At 44.8% G+C, this 20,595-nt stretch overlaps 1 protein-coding gene across 9 annotated transcripts in view; it reads left to right on the top strand.

The window, feature by feature from the left end:
- Positions 1-16,638, top strand: part of Kif13a (kinesin family member 13A) — a 180,831-nt gene extending 164,193 nt beyond the window's left edge. For 3 of the 9 annotated variants that reach the window (XM_011244374.3, XM_006516861.4, XM_030247165.1), the window contains 7 exons: positions 1,078-1,125; positions 2,272-2,377; positions 4,301-4,452; positions 4,958-5,062; positions 12,853-13,644; positions 14,952-15,023; positions 15,099-16,638. In XM_011244374.3, coding sequence (XP_011242676.1) covers positions 1,078-1,125; positions 2,272-2,377; positions 4,301-4,452; positions 4,958-5,062; positions 12,853-13,644; positions 14,952-14,981 — 1,233 coding nt within the window. In that variant the 3' untranslated portion in view covers positions 14,982-15,023; positions 15,099-16,638. The remainder of the gene's footprint in view (positions 1-1,077; positions 1,126-2,271; positions 2,378-4,300; positions 4,453-4,957; positions 5,063-12,852; positions 13,645-14,951; positions 15,024-15,098) is intronic. The other 6 variants (XM_011244376.3, XM_011244375.3, XM_006516864.4 and 3 more) reach the window with 3 other exon arrangements.
- The last annotated feature ends 3,957 nt before the right edge of the window (positions 16,639-20,595 follow it).

The raw sequence follows: 20,595 nt of genomic DNA, 5'->3' as shown, positions 1-20,595 counted from the left end.
GAAAGAGAGTAATAATCTTGAGCCCAGGATGTGAGGACGCAGCCTCAGTGGACAGAGATAGCAGAGGACCTGTCTCAACATGCTGTCTCTGGGTTTCTAGTCAGTCTCACCAAGTAACCAAGAGAGGGTGACCTCAAATTCGTAATCCTCTTGCCTCAGCCTCCCTAAGAACTAGGATCATAGGTTTATGCCACCACACCTATTTCATCATACTTTGTAACTGAAAACACAAGTTAACAAGACAGATAACAAGATGGATCAGCTGATAAGGGCACTTGCTGCCAAGCCTCATGACCCAGGATCAGTCCCAGGACCCAGAGGGTGGAAGGAGAAAACTCATTTCTGAATTATCTTCTCTGACTTGCACATGCATGCCATGGTCTACACAGACAGACACAGACACACACTCATACACAAATGTCAAATAAAAAAGCATTTTAAAATATTAGAAGCAGGGCTGGAGAGATGGCTCAGCAGTTAAGAGCACTGATTGCTCTTCCAAAGGTTGCGAGTTCAAATCCCAGCAACCACATGATGGCTCACAACCATCGTAATAAGATCTGATGCCTTCTGGGGCATCTGAAGATAACTACAGTGTACTTGCATATCTTAAATAAATAAATCTTTAAAAACTATATTAGAAGCAGCCTCGATAGCCATCTGTAGAAAAATGGAACCAGAATCATTACGCAATAAAGCACCATGAATACTAAATAACATAGCACCTACAATGTGTAAAATATGCAAATTAGTACTATTTAGTATTTATCTGCATATGTCCTCATGTAATTATAGAGATGTGTGTGAAAGTAATAAGCCCCAGTTTGAGAGCAGTTGTGGTGCCTTGTGAGAGAAAGCAGGAGCAAGGGAAGATGGTCCAAGTCTCCTATCCATGCCAATATATTTATAAAGTAAAAAGAAAATTAATAGGCATATGTGGTGCACGCCTGTGCAGGAGGCAGAGGCAGGAACACTGCAAGTCCAAGGCTAGCAAGGGCCAGGGTGAAACCTGTCTCAGAAGAACCAGATGATCATTAGATACGTGAGACATGTTGGTAAAATGTTCGTCTCTCGCAGGTCTCCTCTAGCCGGCCAGATCTCTCTGGCTTCGATGAAGACGATAAGGTACGTATATAGTGCATATCAACACCAAAGTTCTTGAGAAGATACTGTGTGTCCAGGTGTGTGTATGTGTGTTAAAGATTTTATCTTATGTATGTGTTTGTCTCCATGTATGTCTGTGCCGTGCTTTCATGCAGTGCCCATGGAGGGCAGAAGAGGACCTTGGGTCCCCTAGAGTGGGGGTGACAGACGGTTGAGAGTCTATTTGTGGGTAGAGCAGAACCCAGGTCTCGCGTTTAGCCACTGAGCCACCCCTCCAGCCCCTGTGCTTACAGCCTTTGCTGACGTACTTGAGAAACTTAAACTTCAGTCCTTAAAGTCAGCGCCAACCCCTCAGAAGGTGAATGAGTTTCAAGGAGAGATTTCCCTGTTAGAGTCAGCGTCTGTCAGCCGTGTGTCAAATAAGCACACCCTCCAGCTTGCTGTAGACAGCCCCAACTTGTGCTGCTTTCCAGGCAGGATTAGGACGAGAAAGGTCACCTTCATTAAAAAGTGTTTTAGTCTGGTCTTGAGTTAGAGGGCATGGTGTCTAGTCCTTTAAACCCGGCCCTCAGCAGGCAGAGGCAGGCAGATCTCTACATAGTGAGAGCCTATCTCCTAAAAACAAAACAAAACAAAATTTCATTACTGTGTACAATTCTATTAAATCTTAAACTAGAATGAAATGCTAACAATTTGTTCGCTCTGGTTTTAGTGGTATTTGTTTTAATCATGGTATAATCATCATTAGATACATTTGAGATGTTTTGCAGTAAAAGTAGTTTTAAAAAATAATTACAGGGAGGGGGCAGTGAGCAGGATGAAAAGTGAACAAGTAAAAATAAAGAAATAAAATATATTTAATATGTTATGTTAATATATTTAGTAATATATACTTCATATATTAATTTTATAACATATATATATATTAGAGTAGAGTTGGGTATAGTAGCACACGCCTTTAATCCCAGCACTTGGGCGGCAAAGGCATATGGATCTCTGAGTTTGAGGTCAGAAAGGACTACACAACCAGACTCTGTCTCAAAAAAGAAGGAGAAGGAGAAGGAGAAAGAAAGGGGAGAAAAGTGAAAAGAAACTGAAATCCAGGCTGCTTTTCACATTTTTTTTAGAGTGACTTCATCGAAGTTGACCTATATTTTTACTTTGCAGGGCTGGCCCGAGAACCAGTTAGACGTGTCTGACTACAGCTCCAGCTACCAAGACGTCGCGTGCTATGGGACTTTACCCAGGGACTCACCTCGCAGGAGCAAGGAAGGTAGTGATGGCAAGATTGCTCTTGGTGGTATTCCTTTTTAGCTGGACTGTGAAGCCAAATTCCACTTACGCAGATGCTCAAAAACTCTCATCTTAACCAGAGTTAACCCATGTCCACTCACGGGATTTCTTTTTGCTGGGTGTCCAACATATAAAAATAATAGTTGTGTGTATGCATATGTGGTGCCAGGAATCAAAGCGTGAGCCTCAGGTATGCTCAGCACGCTCTCTACTGCTGAGTTCTCTCTCCAGCCGAAAAGAATACTTTCTGTATGGGATTTGAAATTCTCAGGCTCATTATTCAGTTCCCCGTGTTCTGACCTTGTTCTGAGACATACGTGATTCACATTCAATTTTCTTAACCCGAGGAGTATTGACCTATCTCATCTTTTTTATACTCAAATGTTTGAAGGAAACTTGAGTCCAACACCTATCACAGGGTCATGACTGAAAGCAGCAATGAGTTAGATCAGGGGGCATCATTACTATGTAAACACACAGTCTCCCCGGGCAATAGAGAGTCCCACAGTCGATAGAAACGGGGGTCAGTGATTAGCTTCTGTCTTACACTTTACCAAGAATCAAGAATCAGTTAGCAGGAACTGGAAAGAGAACAGAAGGAGACAGAGGCCAAACAAGGCATGAGATCAGTATAGTCTTACATAGCCACGTAGCCCAAGGAAAAAGGGATCTAAGAGAAAGTGTATATAATATTCGTTCGAATTCGTGATAAATGTCAGAATATACACGAATATTATAAAGATCTTAGGAATTCAGAGGTGGAAAGTCGTCGTCGTGAGCTGGAATTAGTCTGATCAGAGGAGCTTCAGCTGGATCTTGCAAAGAGTTACGGGGCTGGAGCGGCAGCTTGGTGGTTAGAGCACAGACTCTGTCGCAGAAGACCCAGGTTTGATTCCCAGCACCAGCATGGCTCCTTAAAACCATTTAAAACTCCAGTCCCCGGGGATCTGACACCCTTTCCTGACCTCCCTGGGCATCAGACATGTATATTGTGCATGGACATACATGCAGATAAAGCACCCATGTGCATAAAATAGATAAATCATAATATTTTTTTAGAAAGAAGGTTTGGTTTCTTGTTGCTGATTCTCTCTCACTCAGCAGCCCTTTAATACTTCTTTGTGGCTATAGATTTTATTGACTCTACTTTATCATTGCATTTATTTCGCTTATATTGCATAAGTGTGAGGGAGTTGGGGGTGTATGTCACAGCACACATGTTGAGGTCACAGGACAATTTGGGGGAGTCAATTCTCTCTTTCCATCACCTGGATTAAAATCCACTCAGGTTGTCAGGTTTGGTAGCAAGCCTTATCCATCTCTCTAACCTGATTACTCCCTCGTCCCTCAGCCGTTGGGAGGCTGAACTAAATGCGCGCACACACATACTGTTTTTGCTGTTGTATCTGATAGCATCATGGCTGCGGGTGCTTACTTTCCATGGCTAGGACAAACTACCTTAGAAAAACTCACCTGAGAAAGGTTTGTTTGGACTCACGACTTCAAAGGTTTTGATCAAGGGTCGGCTTGCTTCATGCTTTGGAGCAGAGGCAGAGCAGAACACCAGAGTGGTAAGGGGCTATAATGGTGAATGCTTCACACCTCAAGAAAGAAGGGAGAGGGCTGGAGAGATGGCTCAGCCATTAAATATAAGAAAGAAGGGAGAGAGGAGAATCCTCGGACAAAAGCTCACCATTCAGAGGCATACGCCTAGTGACCCTGTTCCCTGCAGCTCAGCCCAGTCAGCCATCTGTCTGCATTGATGAAGCTAGCCCCCTCCTGATACCATCAGTATAAAAGTGGAATTGAGCTGGGGACCAAGCCTGTGTAATGGCCTGGCTCCCTGTGCGCCTGCGACCATGCTCGGCTATCTGAAAACTCATGCCCTCTTTGTATTCCTCAGGTTGTCCATCAGAGAATCCTCATGCCTTAACAGTCAGCCCTTTTAAAGCGTTCTCTCCTCAGCCACCAAAGTTCTTCAAACCCCTCATGCCTGTAAAAGAGGAGCATAAGAAAAGGTTGGCCCTGGAAGCCAGACCTCTCCTAAGCCAAGAGGTAAATGTTCGACTTCTCTCTACTGTGTAGCACTGCTTGGAATGGTGCAGTCTTCAGAGAGCAGTGGTTGGCAGTCGAGTGTTGGATGCTGCATGGAATTGTGCATGCATTAAGCCCCTTCTCAGAAGCCTTTCTCTCAAGCATGCAGGGCTGTGACAGGAGGTTTTAATTATTGTTGCCACGGTTGGCTTCTCTGTAGCAATGACGTTTTGGTCTTTTGTATCCTTCCAGAGAGAAGGAGGTGCCCGAAAGGCATTTTGAAACTGTAACAGGCCTTTATGTGTCCCCTTGTTGATAAAACTAATGTCTTGCCTTGCCACAGAGTATGTGCACGCCTTTAAGACTTTACCTGTAGTTTAACTCTGACCCGTAACATTGGCTGCTGTGTCCTTCACATGTAATAAAAGTGTTGTTGTTGCTCTTTCTAACATGCATGTACTTGGTAGACATGTTGGCTGTGACCGTCTCCTGTGTGTGATGCATCTGTGTGTCTTAACCTTTGCAGAGCATGCCTCCATCCCAGGCACATAACCCTGGCTGCATTGTAACCCCAGGAAGCAATGGCAGCAGCATGCCAGTAGAACACAGTAGCAAACCCGAGAAGAAGATTGTAAGTTCTGCAATGTTTCTATCATATCACCTGGTGGTGGGTCTGAAGCCCTTTCCCAATCCGCCATCCAAATGCTTTCAAAGAAATTAAGACAGGTGCTGAGTCCTGACTTTACAAATGAAGTGTTGCTCTTGGTAATGCCGTTTTTGCATGAGTGCAACCTTGAACTGTGATTTTTTCCCCCTCTCTCTCTCTAAGTGTGCTATTTTATTTAACTCCTTTCCACATCATCTTAAGTTTCGTAGCTAGTGGGGGGAAGCACCTTTGATGGCTCTGGTCATTATAAAGAAAAGTGTAACAGCAAGATCAGTTTAAATAATACCAAAATCTCTCTAATGTGTCTACGCACATTGCCCAGATTCTGAAGTTAATCTACCTAGAGGAATTGCATTTACTTGGCGTAAGTAATCCCGCACTTAGTTGTGGGTGTGTTTGAAAGCTTTCTTGTGTGGCTGCTACCAAGATACCTGTGTAGTTTGTAGCTGCTCTGCCCAGTCATCCTTCCTCAGCTCGATCCCCCCAGCACCAGCAGCTTCTGTTTACCTACCTGACAAAACATTCCAACCTGGTTCTTCTTGGCCTGGCTTTTAGATTGGTGAATCTGTGTTACTCAGCACAAGTAAGGTAGACCTCTGCCTGCAAAACCTTGGTCTCCAGCATGGTTCCAAAGCTGCACGTTCTAAGTGCTGGGAGGGGCGGCTCACACCTGAGATCACACGTTCAAGGCCGGCCTGGTCTGTAGAGTGAGCAGTCTCCAAATAAATGAATAAAGTGAAACAAAACCTATGAAATGCCAGTTTTTCAAACACCATGGTTCCTGGTTACTTTTCGTTATAAGATACACCTCAATTTAAAACCAATTTTTTTTTCTAAACCTGTAGGTGTGGAAGTCTGGGAAGAATCATGTGATGTGATTTCATGGTTTTCACTCTCCTGTGCCTTCCTAGGCTTGAGCAGGGGGTGGGGGGAAACCCAGCCTGGGCAAGAGGAAGCTGTTTGATGTTTGCTGCTGCCTATGACCCGCTGTCTTAAGCAGTGTGGGGAGTCTTATTCCCAGGGTCAGGCCCACTCATGGTGCATCAGTGTGAGACCGTTAGTTGCGCCATGCGCTGTGCAGACACTAACTGCATCTTCAGCTGATGCTGCAGCAGGCCACTCATCTGCATTCAGCTGATGCTGCAGGGGGCCGCTCATCTGCATTCAGAGAGGCAGTTAGATCATGAAGCAGTGACTACTGATCCTAACCGAGGGGAGGAAGAGCAGCCATTCCCTTCCTTAGCCACTCGTGTTCCTAAGTTCTGTTTGCCTGCTCTATCTAGCTCCTCATGGGGAAGAGGGTAGCATGCCAGAGACTGTTCCTTCACCTGCGTGGATGTTAAAGAGCCATCCCCACTTAACCTCACCATCCCCTCTCTGAGTGTAGAAAATCACTGGGTGCACTAAAAGGGCCAGTGGCTGTGCCTTTACCCTTCAGCTTGTCAGGATGTGTGTCTGATAGAGCCATTTATTTTGCTCCAATACCCTCCAGAGGCTGCCAGGAGCACCTTCTAGTGCTATCCAGCACGCAGATGTGCAGTTCACACAGCTTGCCCCACAGTTACTCTCCTGCCTTTCCTTTAAAGAGCTTAAAACGAAGCCCATCTCAGCAGGCAGAGTAGAGGACCGCACCAGATTCTTTTGACCCAAGACATCTTGAGCAGTACTTGGGCACTGTGTGACCAAATGCATCATGTACGGCTGCTGAGCAGGGTTGACTGGTATCTTTTTGTTCCGGGAACAAGACTAGAGAAGGCTGCCTCTGCTGGCCTTAGAGGCATAACTGCTGCGCATGCCTACTACGCATGCGCACTGCGCTTGGGGCGGTTGCACTATGTTCTCTTTGGCGGGTCTTCCGGAATGTTTTGGTAGTCTACGTGGCTCGCTTGTTTGAGCTGGGGGCTTTTATTTTCTTGGGAAAGCTTTTATTTTATTTCCCCTCTCATAAATTGACATAAGCTATTCCCTTCCTTTTTGTCATCGTTGTTGTTGTTTTATTTTGTTTCTTTGTTTTCTGAGACGGGGTCTCAGTATGGAGCCCAGGATGGTCTTTAACTTGCAACCCTCCTGCCTCAGCCACTTGAGTACAGGATGGCAGGTTTATGCCACCAAACTTGGCTATGACTGACTCTTGTAGCTTGTGTCTGATCACTTAAAAAGATATACAGGCATATGCCTTATCCTGTATAAATAAGATTTAAAAGGGGGGGGGGGGAGAACAAAAAACAAACAAACAAAAAAACCCAGCATTTTTCCCCCCAGGCTTTTATTTTTATCTCATATCGCGGTACAGGGTATTAGACCCAGGGCTTCTGCCAGGCGAGCTCTCTGTCCCTGAGCCATATCCTTTGCGCTTTATTTTTTTAATTGTTTTGAAACAAATTCTTGCTAAATTTCCCAGGCTGTCTCACTGTGTAGCCAAGGCAGTCCCCAGACTTAAAATTCTCTTGCCACAACCTCCCAAGTAGTTGGGATATCACACGGGCACCACTAGGAGCAGCTTTGAGCTCGTCTTTTCTGAAGTCATGAGGCCTAGGGAATAGGAATAAGAAAGTTGACCCTTTCCCCTGTATCCACAGTCCCCATCTCTGGTCCTGCAGGCAACGTGGCTTTCTCCTCTCATTTCACTGAAGAAACAAAGGTCTGGGATGATTGAGCAATTTGCCCCAAGTCCTGGTTACTGGAAGCATAAGACAGAGAGATTCACATCCTGAGTGCAGGTCTGCGCTCTGCCTCAGAGCCCCCCGGGGGTGAGGGGGATGCATAGCTGTGCTGGTAGCCATTTCTGGTAACCCTCCACAAGCCGACTATAGTGACCGCAGAAATTACATTCCCTGTGGAACGCTCCCTACCAAGGGTCCCTCTCTTTAAAAAAATCAAAGTACTTTGTCTATGGATAAATATCACCTTCATACGTTAAATGGGGCAAAAAATAAACGCGCAAAGATGAGAGCTTCAGAGAAGCCGAGCGTTTGACCCGGTGTTCCGCCTTTGGGTCAGGCTCTAAGGGTTGTAACCTTTCTTTTGCTCGTAAGCCATCTGTAGTAAGTAAGGGACTCAGTTCAGTGCCCTTTAAGATCTGGTGTTAAATGAGCACACTGTGCTATATGCTATCTAACTAAAGTCCCCACTGTGCACTGTGAGCCAGAAACCTTTTTTTTTTTTCCCTCCTTGAAAACATTTCTCAAGCAAACTTTTAGTCTCCTTTTAAATGTTAGAAGACATTGAATACTTACTGAGGATTTTGGTTTTATTTCCTGGCATAAGTTGTCCTTATCCCGTTAGCCTGATTCCTATTTATTTATTTACTTATTTATCTCCTAGAGTTCATGGGTGCTTCATGTTTCCCAACTCATTCTCAGCCTTTAGGAATAATTTTTACTTCCCAAGTTTGCCACATTTCTACCCATTTCTACACATTAAACTAATGGTCGCTTATGTCATCGGCAAACAATACTTTAGAAAGATGCAAGTTCCCCAGACCCTTAATCCTCATTTGCAAAATTGCTTTTTCTTGTACAACAAATTTTTTTGGTGACCAATTATATTGGGTACTCTTGGGCTTGGAAAATTACATTTTTTTAAGCTTAAATTAAAAAAAAAAGGAGTAGTAAAACTTGAAATTCAACTTTCAGTCTAAGTATAATGAATACAAAAAAATCTAAAAAATACAGGAAAGGGTGGGTGTTTGAGATAATCTGTCCAGCCTCTGTTTTTTGTTTTGTTTTGTTTTGTTTTCTTGTTTTTGTTTTTTATCAGCATCACAGCCCAGAGGAAGAACACGCCATCCCATATACATGGCTTTTTTTTTTTTGGTTTTGCTTGCTTTATGTCTTCATAATGCTAGTGAACAAACTAGGTGCCTTGTGTATGCCAACTAGTCCTTTACCAAGAGAGAGACACTCCTCCCAGCCTGTACTGGTCACTTTTCTGTTGCTATGATAGAGAACCAGGACCCAGGGAACTTATAAAAGAAATCCTTGACTTGGGTTTACAATTTTAGAGAGTTAGGATCCATACTGGCAAGACAAGACAGATGGGCAGGAAGAGCTGAGAGCTCACATCCCAGACCCCAGGCAGGAGGCAGAGAGAACTTGCTTCAGGTATCATGAGTCTTTTGAAACCTCAGAGTTGGCCCCTGGTGACACACTACCTCCTCCACAAAGCCACACCCCCAGCCCTTCCCACACAGTCTCACCAACTGAGGATCAGGCATTCAGTTGGATGAACCTATGGGGACTGTTGACATTCAAACTACAACACGGCTGTTTTCAAACTACAAAGTCATTCAAACTACAACCACCAGTTTTTAAAATACAAATGCATGATATTGATTTAGTTGTGTGTGCAAGCCTGTGTGTGGTGTGTACATGCCACAGCACACGTGTGTGTGTGTGTGTGTGTGTGTGTGTGTGTGTGTGTGTGTGTGTGTGTGTAGATGAGAGGACAGCTTGCAGGGATTAGTTCTCTCTTCACCTTGTGCACCCCAGGGATTGAATTTAGGTCCTCAGGCTTGGCAGCAAGCACCTTTACCTACTGAGCCATGTCATTGGCCCTACTTTGAAAGAAAGAAATACAGATAGGAAGGAAGAAAGGAAGGAAGGAAGCAAGCAAGCTACCTAATTTTAAAAGCATCTAACAATTGGGATACAAGGGTAATAGCTGAGTCTGATGGCACACACCTTTAATCTCTTCCTTGGGGAAGTAGAGTCAGGCTGATCTCCATGAGTTCCAGACCAACCTGGTCTATGTAGCAATTTCAGGCCAGCCAGGGCTAGACAGTCAAACTTGTCTCAAAAGAAAACAAACAAAGAAGATACAAGGACAAAACGAGTATGCCCTTGTCAAAAATTTTGTTTTGTTAATTTCAAAAACTTTTATCATGTGATATTTGATACTTATCTTTAAGACTGGTAATTTTTTTCAAGTAATTTATACTCACTTTTTTTGTTTGTATTTTGTTTGTTTTTGTTTTTTGAGACAGGGTTTCTCTGTATAGCCCTGGCTGTCCTGGAACTCACTCTGTAGACCAGGCTGGCCTCGAACTCAGAAACCCGCCTGCCTCTGCCTCCGGAGTGCTGGGATTAAAGGCGTGCGCCACCACGCCCGGCTTCTGCTCACTTTTCCTTTCTTTGGAAGGGTCCTAAAATTAAACTGAGGGCCTTGCGTGCCCTGAACATGTGTCACTGAGTGCACCTCCTACTAAATGCTTTAAGCCTTTAAAATTGATTTGCAAGTTGAAGCAGCAATAGAGAGTATTAATTTTTTTTTTTTGAACTGGAGTTTCACGTAGCCCAGGCTGTTCTCGAACTCACTATGCAGCCCAGGCTGATTTCAGCCTCACTGTCTAGCTGCGGATGCCCTTTGACTTCTGATCTTCTAATCTCCAGACCTCTGAGTGCTTCGTAGTTATGTGCCACCAAGCCTGATTTATGCAATGCTAGAGATCTATGCTAGGCCCTCACTCTATCAACTGAGCTATCTCCCCAGCCCTATTCAACTATTTCTGAGGTATTTAAGTCTCGTAAAATTATGAGATGCAAAAGAAAACATTACTATAAAGTCCAACAGATGAAGTTTATATTTATTTATGAATAGCTGTCTGCCACATTTTTTTGCTACCTCCCCCTTTTCTAGTCTAAATAATAGACCCACCACCTATGCATTCTTAATGAGGAAGGCGGATGTTTGGGTTCTGGCTCGCTACAGTTATCTAGTTGTTAAGGTTGCAGTGACTTTTTGAGGAAGGGGAGGAAATAGAGCTATTTTTGAGGTTTCTAAGTTAGAGTTCAGGACTGTCCTTAGAACAAGGTCTCAAAGGCGTACCTTGCTAAGGGAAAAACCGTGAAACCATGTCCCTTATCACTCAGCATCAGTATTCCCAACCCTCAGGACAAAGAGGCATGTAGAAAGAGCTTGTTGGTTAGTCCTTAAATAAAAATCATCTCTTAATTTTTGCATGATGATCGTGGTGGCTCATACCTGTAATCTAAGCATTCAACCCGCTAAGGCAAAAGGATCGCCACAGTGTCAAGGCCAGGGGTGGGCTACATAGTGATTTCTAGGGTTGGAGAGATGGCTCAGTGGTTAAGAGCACTGACTGCTCTTGTAAAGGCCTTGAGTTCAAATCCCAGCAACCACATGATGGCTCACAACCATCCATAATGAGATCTGATGCCCTCTTCTGGTGTGTCTGAAGACAGCTACAGTGTACTTACATATAATAATAAATAAATCTAAAAAAAAAAAAAAAAGAATAGTGATTTCTAGGTCAGTCTGGCAACAAAGTAAGACCTGGTTTCAAAAATCTAAGTGTGTGTACATTTTTAAATAAAAGTGATATCTGTTGGGTTTGGGGGTATGTAGGAGATTAGTTTTAAATTATTTAAAAAGTGTCAGTTATTTTTCTACTTCATATAAAAAAGTACCAGGCTGACAGGGAGGCTCAACAGGTGAGGTGCAGGCTGTCGAGGCTGACAGCATGAGTTTGATTCCTGTGACTCAATGCAGAAGAGAAAACCAACTTCCTCAACTTGTCCTTTGACCTTCATACATGTGCAGGGACATGCAAGTGTAAACACACACATACACACACACACACACACACACTCTAAATACATACATGCATGCATAACTATATCCACAGATACATTAATTAGTTAATAAATAATGCCTTTTAAAGTATCATTCACAATAGTTGTAAAATACCAGGCTGGAGAGACGGTTCAGCAGTTCAGAACACTTGTGGCTCTTATGGGAGACCCACGCTCAGTTCCCATATGGCAGCTCACACCCACCCATGACCCCAGGGCAGTCAACGTCCTCTTCGGGCCTCCCCAGGCAGCAAGCACTCACAAGGTATACAGATACACTTGCAGGCATACATATACTCATATAACGTGAAATCAATAGATTTAAACAAACAAATTTTAAATATTTATAAAAAGCATTTTTAAAACCAAATAAATGTATCACTTGCTGGCAGAGGCTGAGTTGACACTTTTGAATTTACCCCAATCTTTGCCAAGTTCCCAACTACGTAACACTGGAGAACTCTCTTTATCTTCACTTTCTATCGTCCATGGGTTCCAGCCAAACCTCTGCTTCTCATAGACTAAGGGAAGCAGTAATTGATGAGCTGTTAGCATGTTATAGTGGTACAGTATTTAGTGCAACGCTGAGTGCAGAGTTCTGGGCCTTTCACCAGCCTCATAAACAATTTCAGAAATAGTCCCAGATGACCTGAATCTCTGCACTCTGCTTCGGAAGGTTAAAGATTGTCAGAGGAAACTAAGAAGCCCACTCCACTGCCTCGGGCCATGCCTCCCTGGCTGAGGAGGATGTGTGCCCTTCAGTCTAGTTCCTAGATGGCCTGCTGATGAGTGTTGAGTGAACCCGGAAGAAATAAACACGGCCCTACTAGGCAACAGTGTGTTCCTAATCACCAGTCTCTGAGAATAAGATAACTTATTGCCAAAGATGACGAGAGCTGACCAGACTTAAGAAAGAGAGGCTGGGTCTGGTGGTACATACCCATAATTCCCTGTTCTGAGAAGTAGAGGGAGGAGCTTCCGGCAGTCAAGGCCTATCCCCCTAACAGGTTCAAAGCCAGCCATGAACTACATAAACAGAAAGAAGGAAGGGGGAAGGGAAGGAACAGGGGCATAGGATGCCTTTCCTAACAGAGTGAAATATGTCTCAATCAGACTGTGGCTCTAAGGAGCTAATGGCTGGCTCTGGCTTCCTTTCTGTAGGACTCGGAAGAGGAGGAAAACGAGCTGGAAGCTCTCAGCAGGAAGCTGATGCTTACACAGCCTTATGTGCCCGTGGAGTTCGCTGACTTCAGTGTTTACAATGCCAGCTTGGAGAACAGGGAGTGGTCCTCTTCTAAGGCGGACCTGACAGACTCGAGAGCCTTGGAGAAAGCAGTGTCCCGTAGCCCTACCACCAGCAGCCTCACCAGTGGCTACTTCTCCCACAGTGCCTCCAATGCCACTCTGTCTGACATGGCAGTCCCCTCCAGCGACAGCTCAGACCAGCTTGCCGTCTCGACAAAGGAGGTCGAGTGCGCCGAGCCCCCGGGACCATCACTTGCACCGGATGTCAGACCAGCTTCGAATCAGGAGCTTACAGAAGTAGGAAGAGGCTCAGGGAAGGATGAGACAATCGCTGTGCCGCTGGAGGAAAACAGTGCCTTACCCAAGGGGACCCCGTCACCCCAGAGCATCCCTGAGGAAAGTTCCAGAATGCCATGCAGGACTGCTTCATGTTCAGAACTGGATGTCGGCCCCAGCAAAGATGGCCACCAAGCCAGAGAATTCTGCCCAGGAGAGGTGACGATAGAACACACTACAAACATTTTGGAGGACCATTCCTTCACAGAGTTCATGGGTGTTTCTGATGGCAAAGACTTTGATGGTTTGGCAGATTGTTCTGTAGGGGAGCCCTCCAGGAGGAGGGCTCTAACAAACGAAACAGACCATAAAGGTATCCCAGAAAGACCTCCAGATGCCGACCGGCTGCATCCCAAGATAGAGAACGACCAGGTAATCACTCCCAGAGGCAGCCGTTTTCAGTCCCGCTTTCTCAGTGAGCACAGCTCACCGGATACCAGCCCACCGGAAACTTCTCATCTCAGTGAGATTTGCAGGAGAGCTTCCTCTGATGTCTGTAGTTAGCAAACCAGTCCGCTGCAGAGCAAGCTCAGCCGTGCTGCTTAGCTGCTGGGGGAGAACGGCTCTGCTGTGGGAGTCACGGCAGATGTATAATTGACAGACGAGTCGGTATGAGACTCAAGTGGATGAGGAGCGGTTGGTCCTCTCCGGTGATCCTCTCCGGTGTTTAATTTTTGGCTAACTCAAAGCAGTCTGGTCTAACATCTACCATATTTTATCAACTCGTGGTTCCTCTGCTTATTATAGGCCCCATTAGTTTTGTATCACGAGAACCTGAGTTCAGGTCTACCACGCCCATGTAAAAGCCACACGTAGTGGTTTGTCTCTGGCACTCCAGTTCTTGGCAGGGAGGCGGAGGAGAGCAGAGAGAGGCATTGGACCTAGGGCCTCTTGAATGCCAGGCAACCATTCTAACCATAAGCTACAATTCCCTTGTCCATATGTTGATTTTAAGAAGTTGCCTTGAAGGACTGGAGAGATGGCTTAGTGGTTAAGACCACTGACTGCTCTTTCAGACGTCCTGAGTTCAAATCCCAGCAACCACATAGTGGCTCACAATCATCTGTAATATGACCTGATGCCCTCTTCTGGGGTGTCTGAAGTCAGCTATAGTGTACTTATATAAAATAAATAAATAAATTTTAAAAATTAAAAAAAAAAAAAGAAGTTGTCTTGACACTACAAGTCTATCTGAGAGCTGGTGACATGGCTGAGGGTAAAAACTCCTGATCTCTAAACATGAGTGTTGGAACTTGAATCCCCAGCACCCATAAAAAAGCTGGGTATGGCCACGTGGGGCCTTAATCCCAGTGTTCACAGGAAGAGACTGGATGTCCCTGGAGTTTGCTGGCCAGCTGACCTGTCTGAACTGGTGAGCTTCAAGTTCACTTCTTAAGGCCTGGGGGTCAGTGTCCTCCTCTGGCTTCCTCATGCCCAGGCACAGGAAGAACACATGCATATATACATATATACCGCAAAGACTCATACACAATAATAGCTGTGTGAAGGGCTAAGAGTGGAGCTCCTGTGGTATAGTGTTTGCCTAGCATGCATGAGGTCTGAGGTTCAGTTCCAAGTACTTGGGGGAAACAAAGGAAATCAGAAGTCAATTTGGAAATGTCTTCTATGGTTTTCTTTTTAATCCTGGAATGACTCAGAACAAGGGTTACTTCCCACAGAACTTCCACCCACTCTCTGAGATTCCATAATGAATTCAGTCTGGTCTGACCCTTCAGAAAGCCCCCTGGAAGGTAGGCCCTATGTGGGGGTGGAGGGGTGGGGACATGGGGACAAGGAGCTTAGACTCACTGATCTCTGTATTCCAGGAAGCCACAGCCACTCGGTAAGGGACAGCCATGCCTCTCCAGGTCACAGCTTGGCAGCTTCGTTCATCAATCCCACCCTGGGACAGTCCATGCTCCATCTTCAGACAGCTGTGACCCAGCTCGACCTCAGACCAGCATAGGGGAGCCCTGCACTTCCCCTCCCCAGTGGGAGAAGCAGCACTTTGTTCCATGGCGAATCACAGCTCCCTGCTCTTTCCAGAAAGGAAGAGAATCTCGGCTTACCTACGTGGCAGTATTTTCGTACAAGCCCCCTCTGTGCAAAGACCTCCACAGACTCAAACTTTATTCTTGTACATTTTTAATCAGTTCTTCCCGCAGACTCTGGAGTCAGTGCTCTGATCTCTTTTTATAAATAATATATATTATGTATATGAATTGTGTATCTACGGTATGTCTGTCCGGAGACATATCTGCACACTGAAAGGCAGATAGATGATTTGTCAAAAATCCCAAGGTACTGGACTTTGTTACAAAGTGACCCAGTTGACTGCTTTGACAGGAGCAGATGAGAAGCATATCTTATGTTCTGTAAGAATGAGGCTCTGAATCCCTCTCTATAGAAAAGGTTACAGGCACTGTTCTTTATAACCAAAGAACTTCCAGGAGACTGAACGTCTTTGCTGTCCACTCTTGTTTTGTGTGAGTATATAATCTCACTCCAATCTGGTGCCATACTTCCCTTGGCTACCAAGCCACGTGCTGCCCTTGGTCCCTGTCCCCTTTCCTAAGCACACTGAGAAATCGCACAGCTGTAACCTTCAGTCTTCCACATAGCCTGGTACCTACTGACTCGATATTGACCACTGACATGGTTGAGTGGCTGGGACTCCTACTCCACCCTAGCAGTTCTCACATCCTGTCCACCTATCCAAGCAGGTGGAGTGCACAGGGAAGTGTTACTGCACACAACGCAGCGATGTACCAAGAGTTGGGGTACAGCCTTGCTGGCGGCTTCTTTATCAGTCTATTTCAGGTCGCTAGATTCTCTTGTGGTGTGGGTTTGCTGTTTTTGCCTGACTCTGGAAAAATGCTGAAGAGAAGGACTAAGCTATCAAGTTCGTAGGTTTGCACGTCACCTTGTCTGAGGGGGATTAAACATCAGACTGCTCCATTGTCATTTTTTTTCCCCCGTTTTGGTTTTCAAAGTATCCTGCAAGGAGAGACACTGTAGGATCGTGGTGTGGAAAATTTTACAGATATATTTTATGTCCTTACTCTGTAGATGCCTGTACAGTGGACCTCTATGTACAGCTACACGTGTGTTGTGAGGAAGTGAGAGAGCATGTGTGCAGTCTGCTGTACTTTTCTGGTTTTTAAGTTCTTAGCATTGGTGAGGGAGATATGGGAGACTCTCTTGACAAGCTGCTGTTTGTGTGTATAGTGAGCTGACCGGTAGTATTTTACTACCATCTGTTTAAAACAAAAGCTGTAATTTATATTCCCTATCAACTTTATTGTATTTAATTGGTACAGATCTGTGTGTGTTTTAGAATACAAACTGTCTAATTCAGAGTCCAAAGTGTTGATCGTCTGTTCTTTGTTGTTGTTGTTGTTGTTTTTTTTTTTCGAGACAGGGTTTCTCTGTACAGTCCTGGCTATCCTGGAACTCACTTTGTAGACCAGGTTGGCCTCGAACTCAGAAATCCACCTGCCTCTGCCTCCCGAGTACTGGGACTAAAGGTGTGCGCCACCACACCCAGCTTGATCATCTGTTCTTAATAATGCTACCATGGGGTGGGATCAGAACTCAGTGGCTAAAATGACGACCTGGGTTTGAATCACAGGACCCATATTTCTTAAAGGAAAAGGAAAAGGAAAAGAAAGAGAGAAAGCAAGCCAGCCAGTCTAGTATAGTGGTACATGCAGAGAGGTGGATCCTAAGGCTCATGGGCCAGCAAGCTTAGTCTAATCAGTGAATCCCAGACCTGTGAGAGAGTCTGTCTCAAAATCAAAGTGAACAATGTCTGAGGAATGATATGACGTTGTCCTGTAGGCTGCATACCCTCACATGACCATTAGGTTCAGGTCCAGTTCACTGTCTTGTGTGCATATATACACCTATGCTGTGAAAAAGCCTGCTAACATTTATCAATTTATTGAGGGCTTCACGTCAGCCAGACACTGCCCTGGGTACATTTGACGTTCACTTTGGATAATCTGATGGCACAGGTTGATAATGGAGTCTCAGCAAGGCTGGGTTTCAGCCCACATATCTGGCTGGTCGATTCCCTCTGTCTTCTGCCAGGAAGTATGATCTGGAAGGGCTGTACTTGGCAGAGGGCAGATACAGGACACAGCAGTGTGTGGTGTGATAATGACAGGCTGCTGATGTAAGAACAAGCCAGGGGCCTTTTTGTCTCCAAGTAAACCTTGGACCTGTGGACCTATGCTGAAGATGCCCTTGCAGAGTCTTTGTAGGAAAACAGCTTTTTTGAAGTCTCCAGGAAATGGAGCCCAACAACAAGTGCTTTATGTGAGTTTCCAGGAGCAAATAGACCAAGGAAATGGGAAACTCACTTAAATGTGTATAGCTAAACAGTGATAACTCAACGGTCTACTGGTCTACTCGATTGGGAGATAGCTCACTCAGGAAGTACTTGCTGTCAAAGCACAAAGACCCAAGTTCAGATTCCCAGTATCCCTGTAAAAAGTCGAGCATAGCAGCATTTACTTATGGGGGAAATAATTGTTTATAAAAATATCTTTAGGGCTGGAGGGATGGCTCAGTGGTTAAGAGCACCGACTGCTCTTCCAGAGGTCCTGAGTTCAATCCCAGCGGTGGCTCACAACCATCTGTAATGGGATCTGACGCCCTCTTCTGGTGTGTCTGAAGACAACTACTTTGTACTCATATACATAAAATAAATAAATATATCTTTAAAATATATATATCCTTAAAATTCATTAAGGGCAGACACTATCTTATAAATTATACCACCCCAAGTCATATAGAGAACCTCTTGTGTACCATATGGAAGTATAACCTGTCAATAAAAATCTGACAGCCATCCGGGCGTGGTGGCGCACACCTTTAATCCCAGCACTTGGGAGGCAGAGGCAGGTGGATTTCTGAGTTCGAGGCCAGCCTGGTCTACAGAGTGAGTTCCAGGACAGCCAGGGCAACACAGAGAAACCCTGTCTCGGAAAAAAAAAAAAAAAAAAAAAAAATCTGACAGCCTGTTAGCTAAGGCAGAAAATAGGAGGTGGGAGTTCTGATAGGAAGAGAGGAACTCTGGGATAGAGTCAGGCTCAGGAAAAGATCTACCCCTAACTTTGAGGAGACAGACCAATATCTGAGGAGATTCATGAAACTTAGCAGAGGTAACCAGCCATGTAGCACTCATAGAATAGAAGAAATGGGTTAATTAAGTTGTGAACTAGTCAGGGAATGAACCAAAACTTGTAGCGTAGGCATTTCAGGAGTTGTTGTTTCAGGAGCTGTGGTGCAGGTGGGAAAGCCTGCCAATACACCAAACAATAATGAATTTTAAAAGGCACTGTTCAAGCCTCAGAACACTAAGGAGACAACTAACCACGTATTTATGTGATTAAACTGTATTTAAAACGTAAAGCTTTGGGATAGAGAGATGGCTCAGGGGTTAAGAGCACTGACTGCTCTTCCGAAGGTCCTGAGTTCAAATCCCAGCAACCAGCCGGGCATGGTGGCACACACCTTTAATCCCAGCACTCCGGAGGCAGAGGCAGGTGGATCTCTGAGTTTGAGGCCAGCCTGGTCTACAGAGTGAGTTCCAGGACAGCCAGGGCTACACAGAAAAACCCTGTCTCGAAACAAAACAAAACAAAACAAAACAAAACAAAACAAACACCACCAACAAGAACAACAACAATAAAACAAATCCCAACAACCACAGGGTGGCTCACAACCATCCATAACAAGATCTGACGCTCTCTTCTGGAGTATCTGAAGACAGCTACAGTGTACTTACATATAATAAATAAATAAATCTTAAAAAAAAAGTGGGGGGGAGAGTATGGGGAACTTCTGGGATAGCATTGGAAATGTAAACGAAGAAAATACCTAATCAAAATTTTTTAAAAAGTAAAGCTTTCTGGCTGTATAATGAAAGGGTCTTGAAAGAAGATGTGATTGAGCAAGAATTCTTACTGCCTTTTGGACTCAACAAGAGTATGATTCTGGCACACAATTGGATAAGAAACGTTTCTGCTGTTTCAGCCCAAGCTTCCTATAGTATCGGTGACACGCATCTTTCTGTAACATACAGCTCATCTCCCAGACTAAGATCCAAGAAGAAGAAGCTAAAGCATCCATAGTGTCACATGTGCATAATCTTGGAGCTTGGGAAGCAGGGGCAGGGGATCACAGCAACTTTAGAGTCACCCAGGACTGCGTAGGAAGACATCTCCAAACCAAACCCTACTAAATCTGCAATATACACAGTTCGTGTCAGGTTTTTGCCTAGCCAAAAGAAAGCCAGCCAGTTCCAACAGCAAGAGCACCTTCAGCAGAGGTCCAAAGCTTACCCTCCCCTCTTGCCCGTAGGGAGACAAATCCAGGTGTCAGGAAAGAGCAGGGGCACATCTGCCCTTCCGTAGAGCCGGGGCCTGAGTGAAAGCAAAAGCCCAAAGATTAAATTGAACCTGCTTGTCCTTGTCTCTAATCCTCTGAGAGCAGGGAAAGGGGAGTAGAGGTTTGAGATCCAATTGTTTCCGGAGTAAGACGTGTACAGGTGTGATCTAACTTCTTTACACACATGCTAGTGCGCACACCCTCAGATCTGAGACTACCACTGTGTGTTCTTGGTAAAACAATTCTTTCCCACCTGGAGGTTCAGTGGCTGCTTGTATCCTTGCAGACTGTCCTCATGTAGAAGACTGTAGGTTCCAGAGTCCAGGCTGTGCCTCAGTCATTATAACCGGAACCACAGGCAATAGCTGCCATCTTGGAGGGAATCTCATGCTAGGAACGGAACTCTGGGATACTAATTAATAGAAAAATTGTATTGTATATAGAATATTGTATTGATGGGGAAAAAATCCAGCTCTCATCTTAAAGGGAATAAGGGATAGTGTATTCTGGAGCCATTTGAGTGACTGTGGCCTGGGAGCACAGATTTAGATTACCCCAAATCCCATGTTCCAGCCTGAAAGTCCTTTTGTGAAGTTTTACAGAACAGAGAAAGCTATCAATCAAGGTAAGTTTAAAATACTTTAGTGAGTGAACCAAAGAGTCAGGTACAGCAAGATGGGGGAGCTTTTCTGTCAATGCAAGGTGCTCTCCGATGACATTCTTAGCTTCTGGGAGGGTAGACGCCAGTGGTCTGTTAATAGATTTCTAGAAAGTTTTCTGTTAGTCACGGGATGTTGGTTCAGACTCAGAGGTGGACAAGGACTGCCTGTGCCAGAGGGCTATCACTAGCCCGAGATAAGGCAACTAGCCTTTGGCCTGGCCTTAGGAATGTTGGTAACTGCAACATTCCTAAAATTCTGATCAGTC

This window comes from Mus musculus, chromosome 13 (genome assembly GCF_000001635.26).
Source record: "Mus musculus strain C57BL/6J chromosome 13, GRCm38.p6 C57BL/6J".
Lineage (NCBI taxonomy): Eukaryota > Metazoa > Chordata > Mammalia > Rodentia > Muridae > Mus > Mus musculus.
This window is presented reverse-complemented; position numbering and strand designations above follow the sequence as displayed.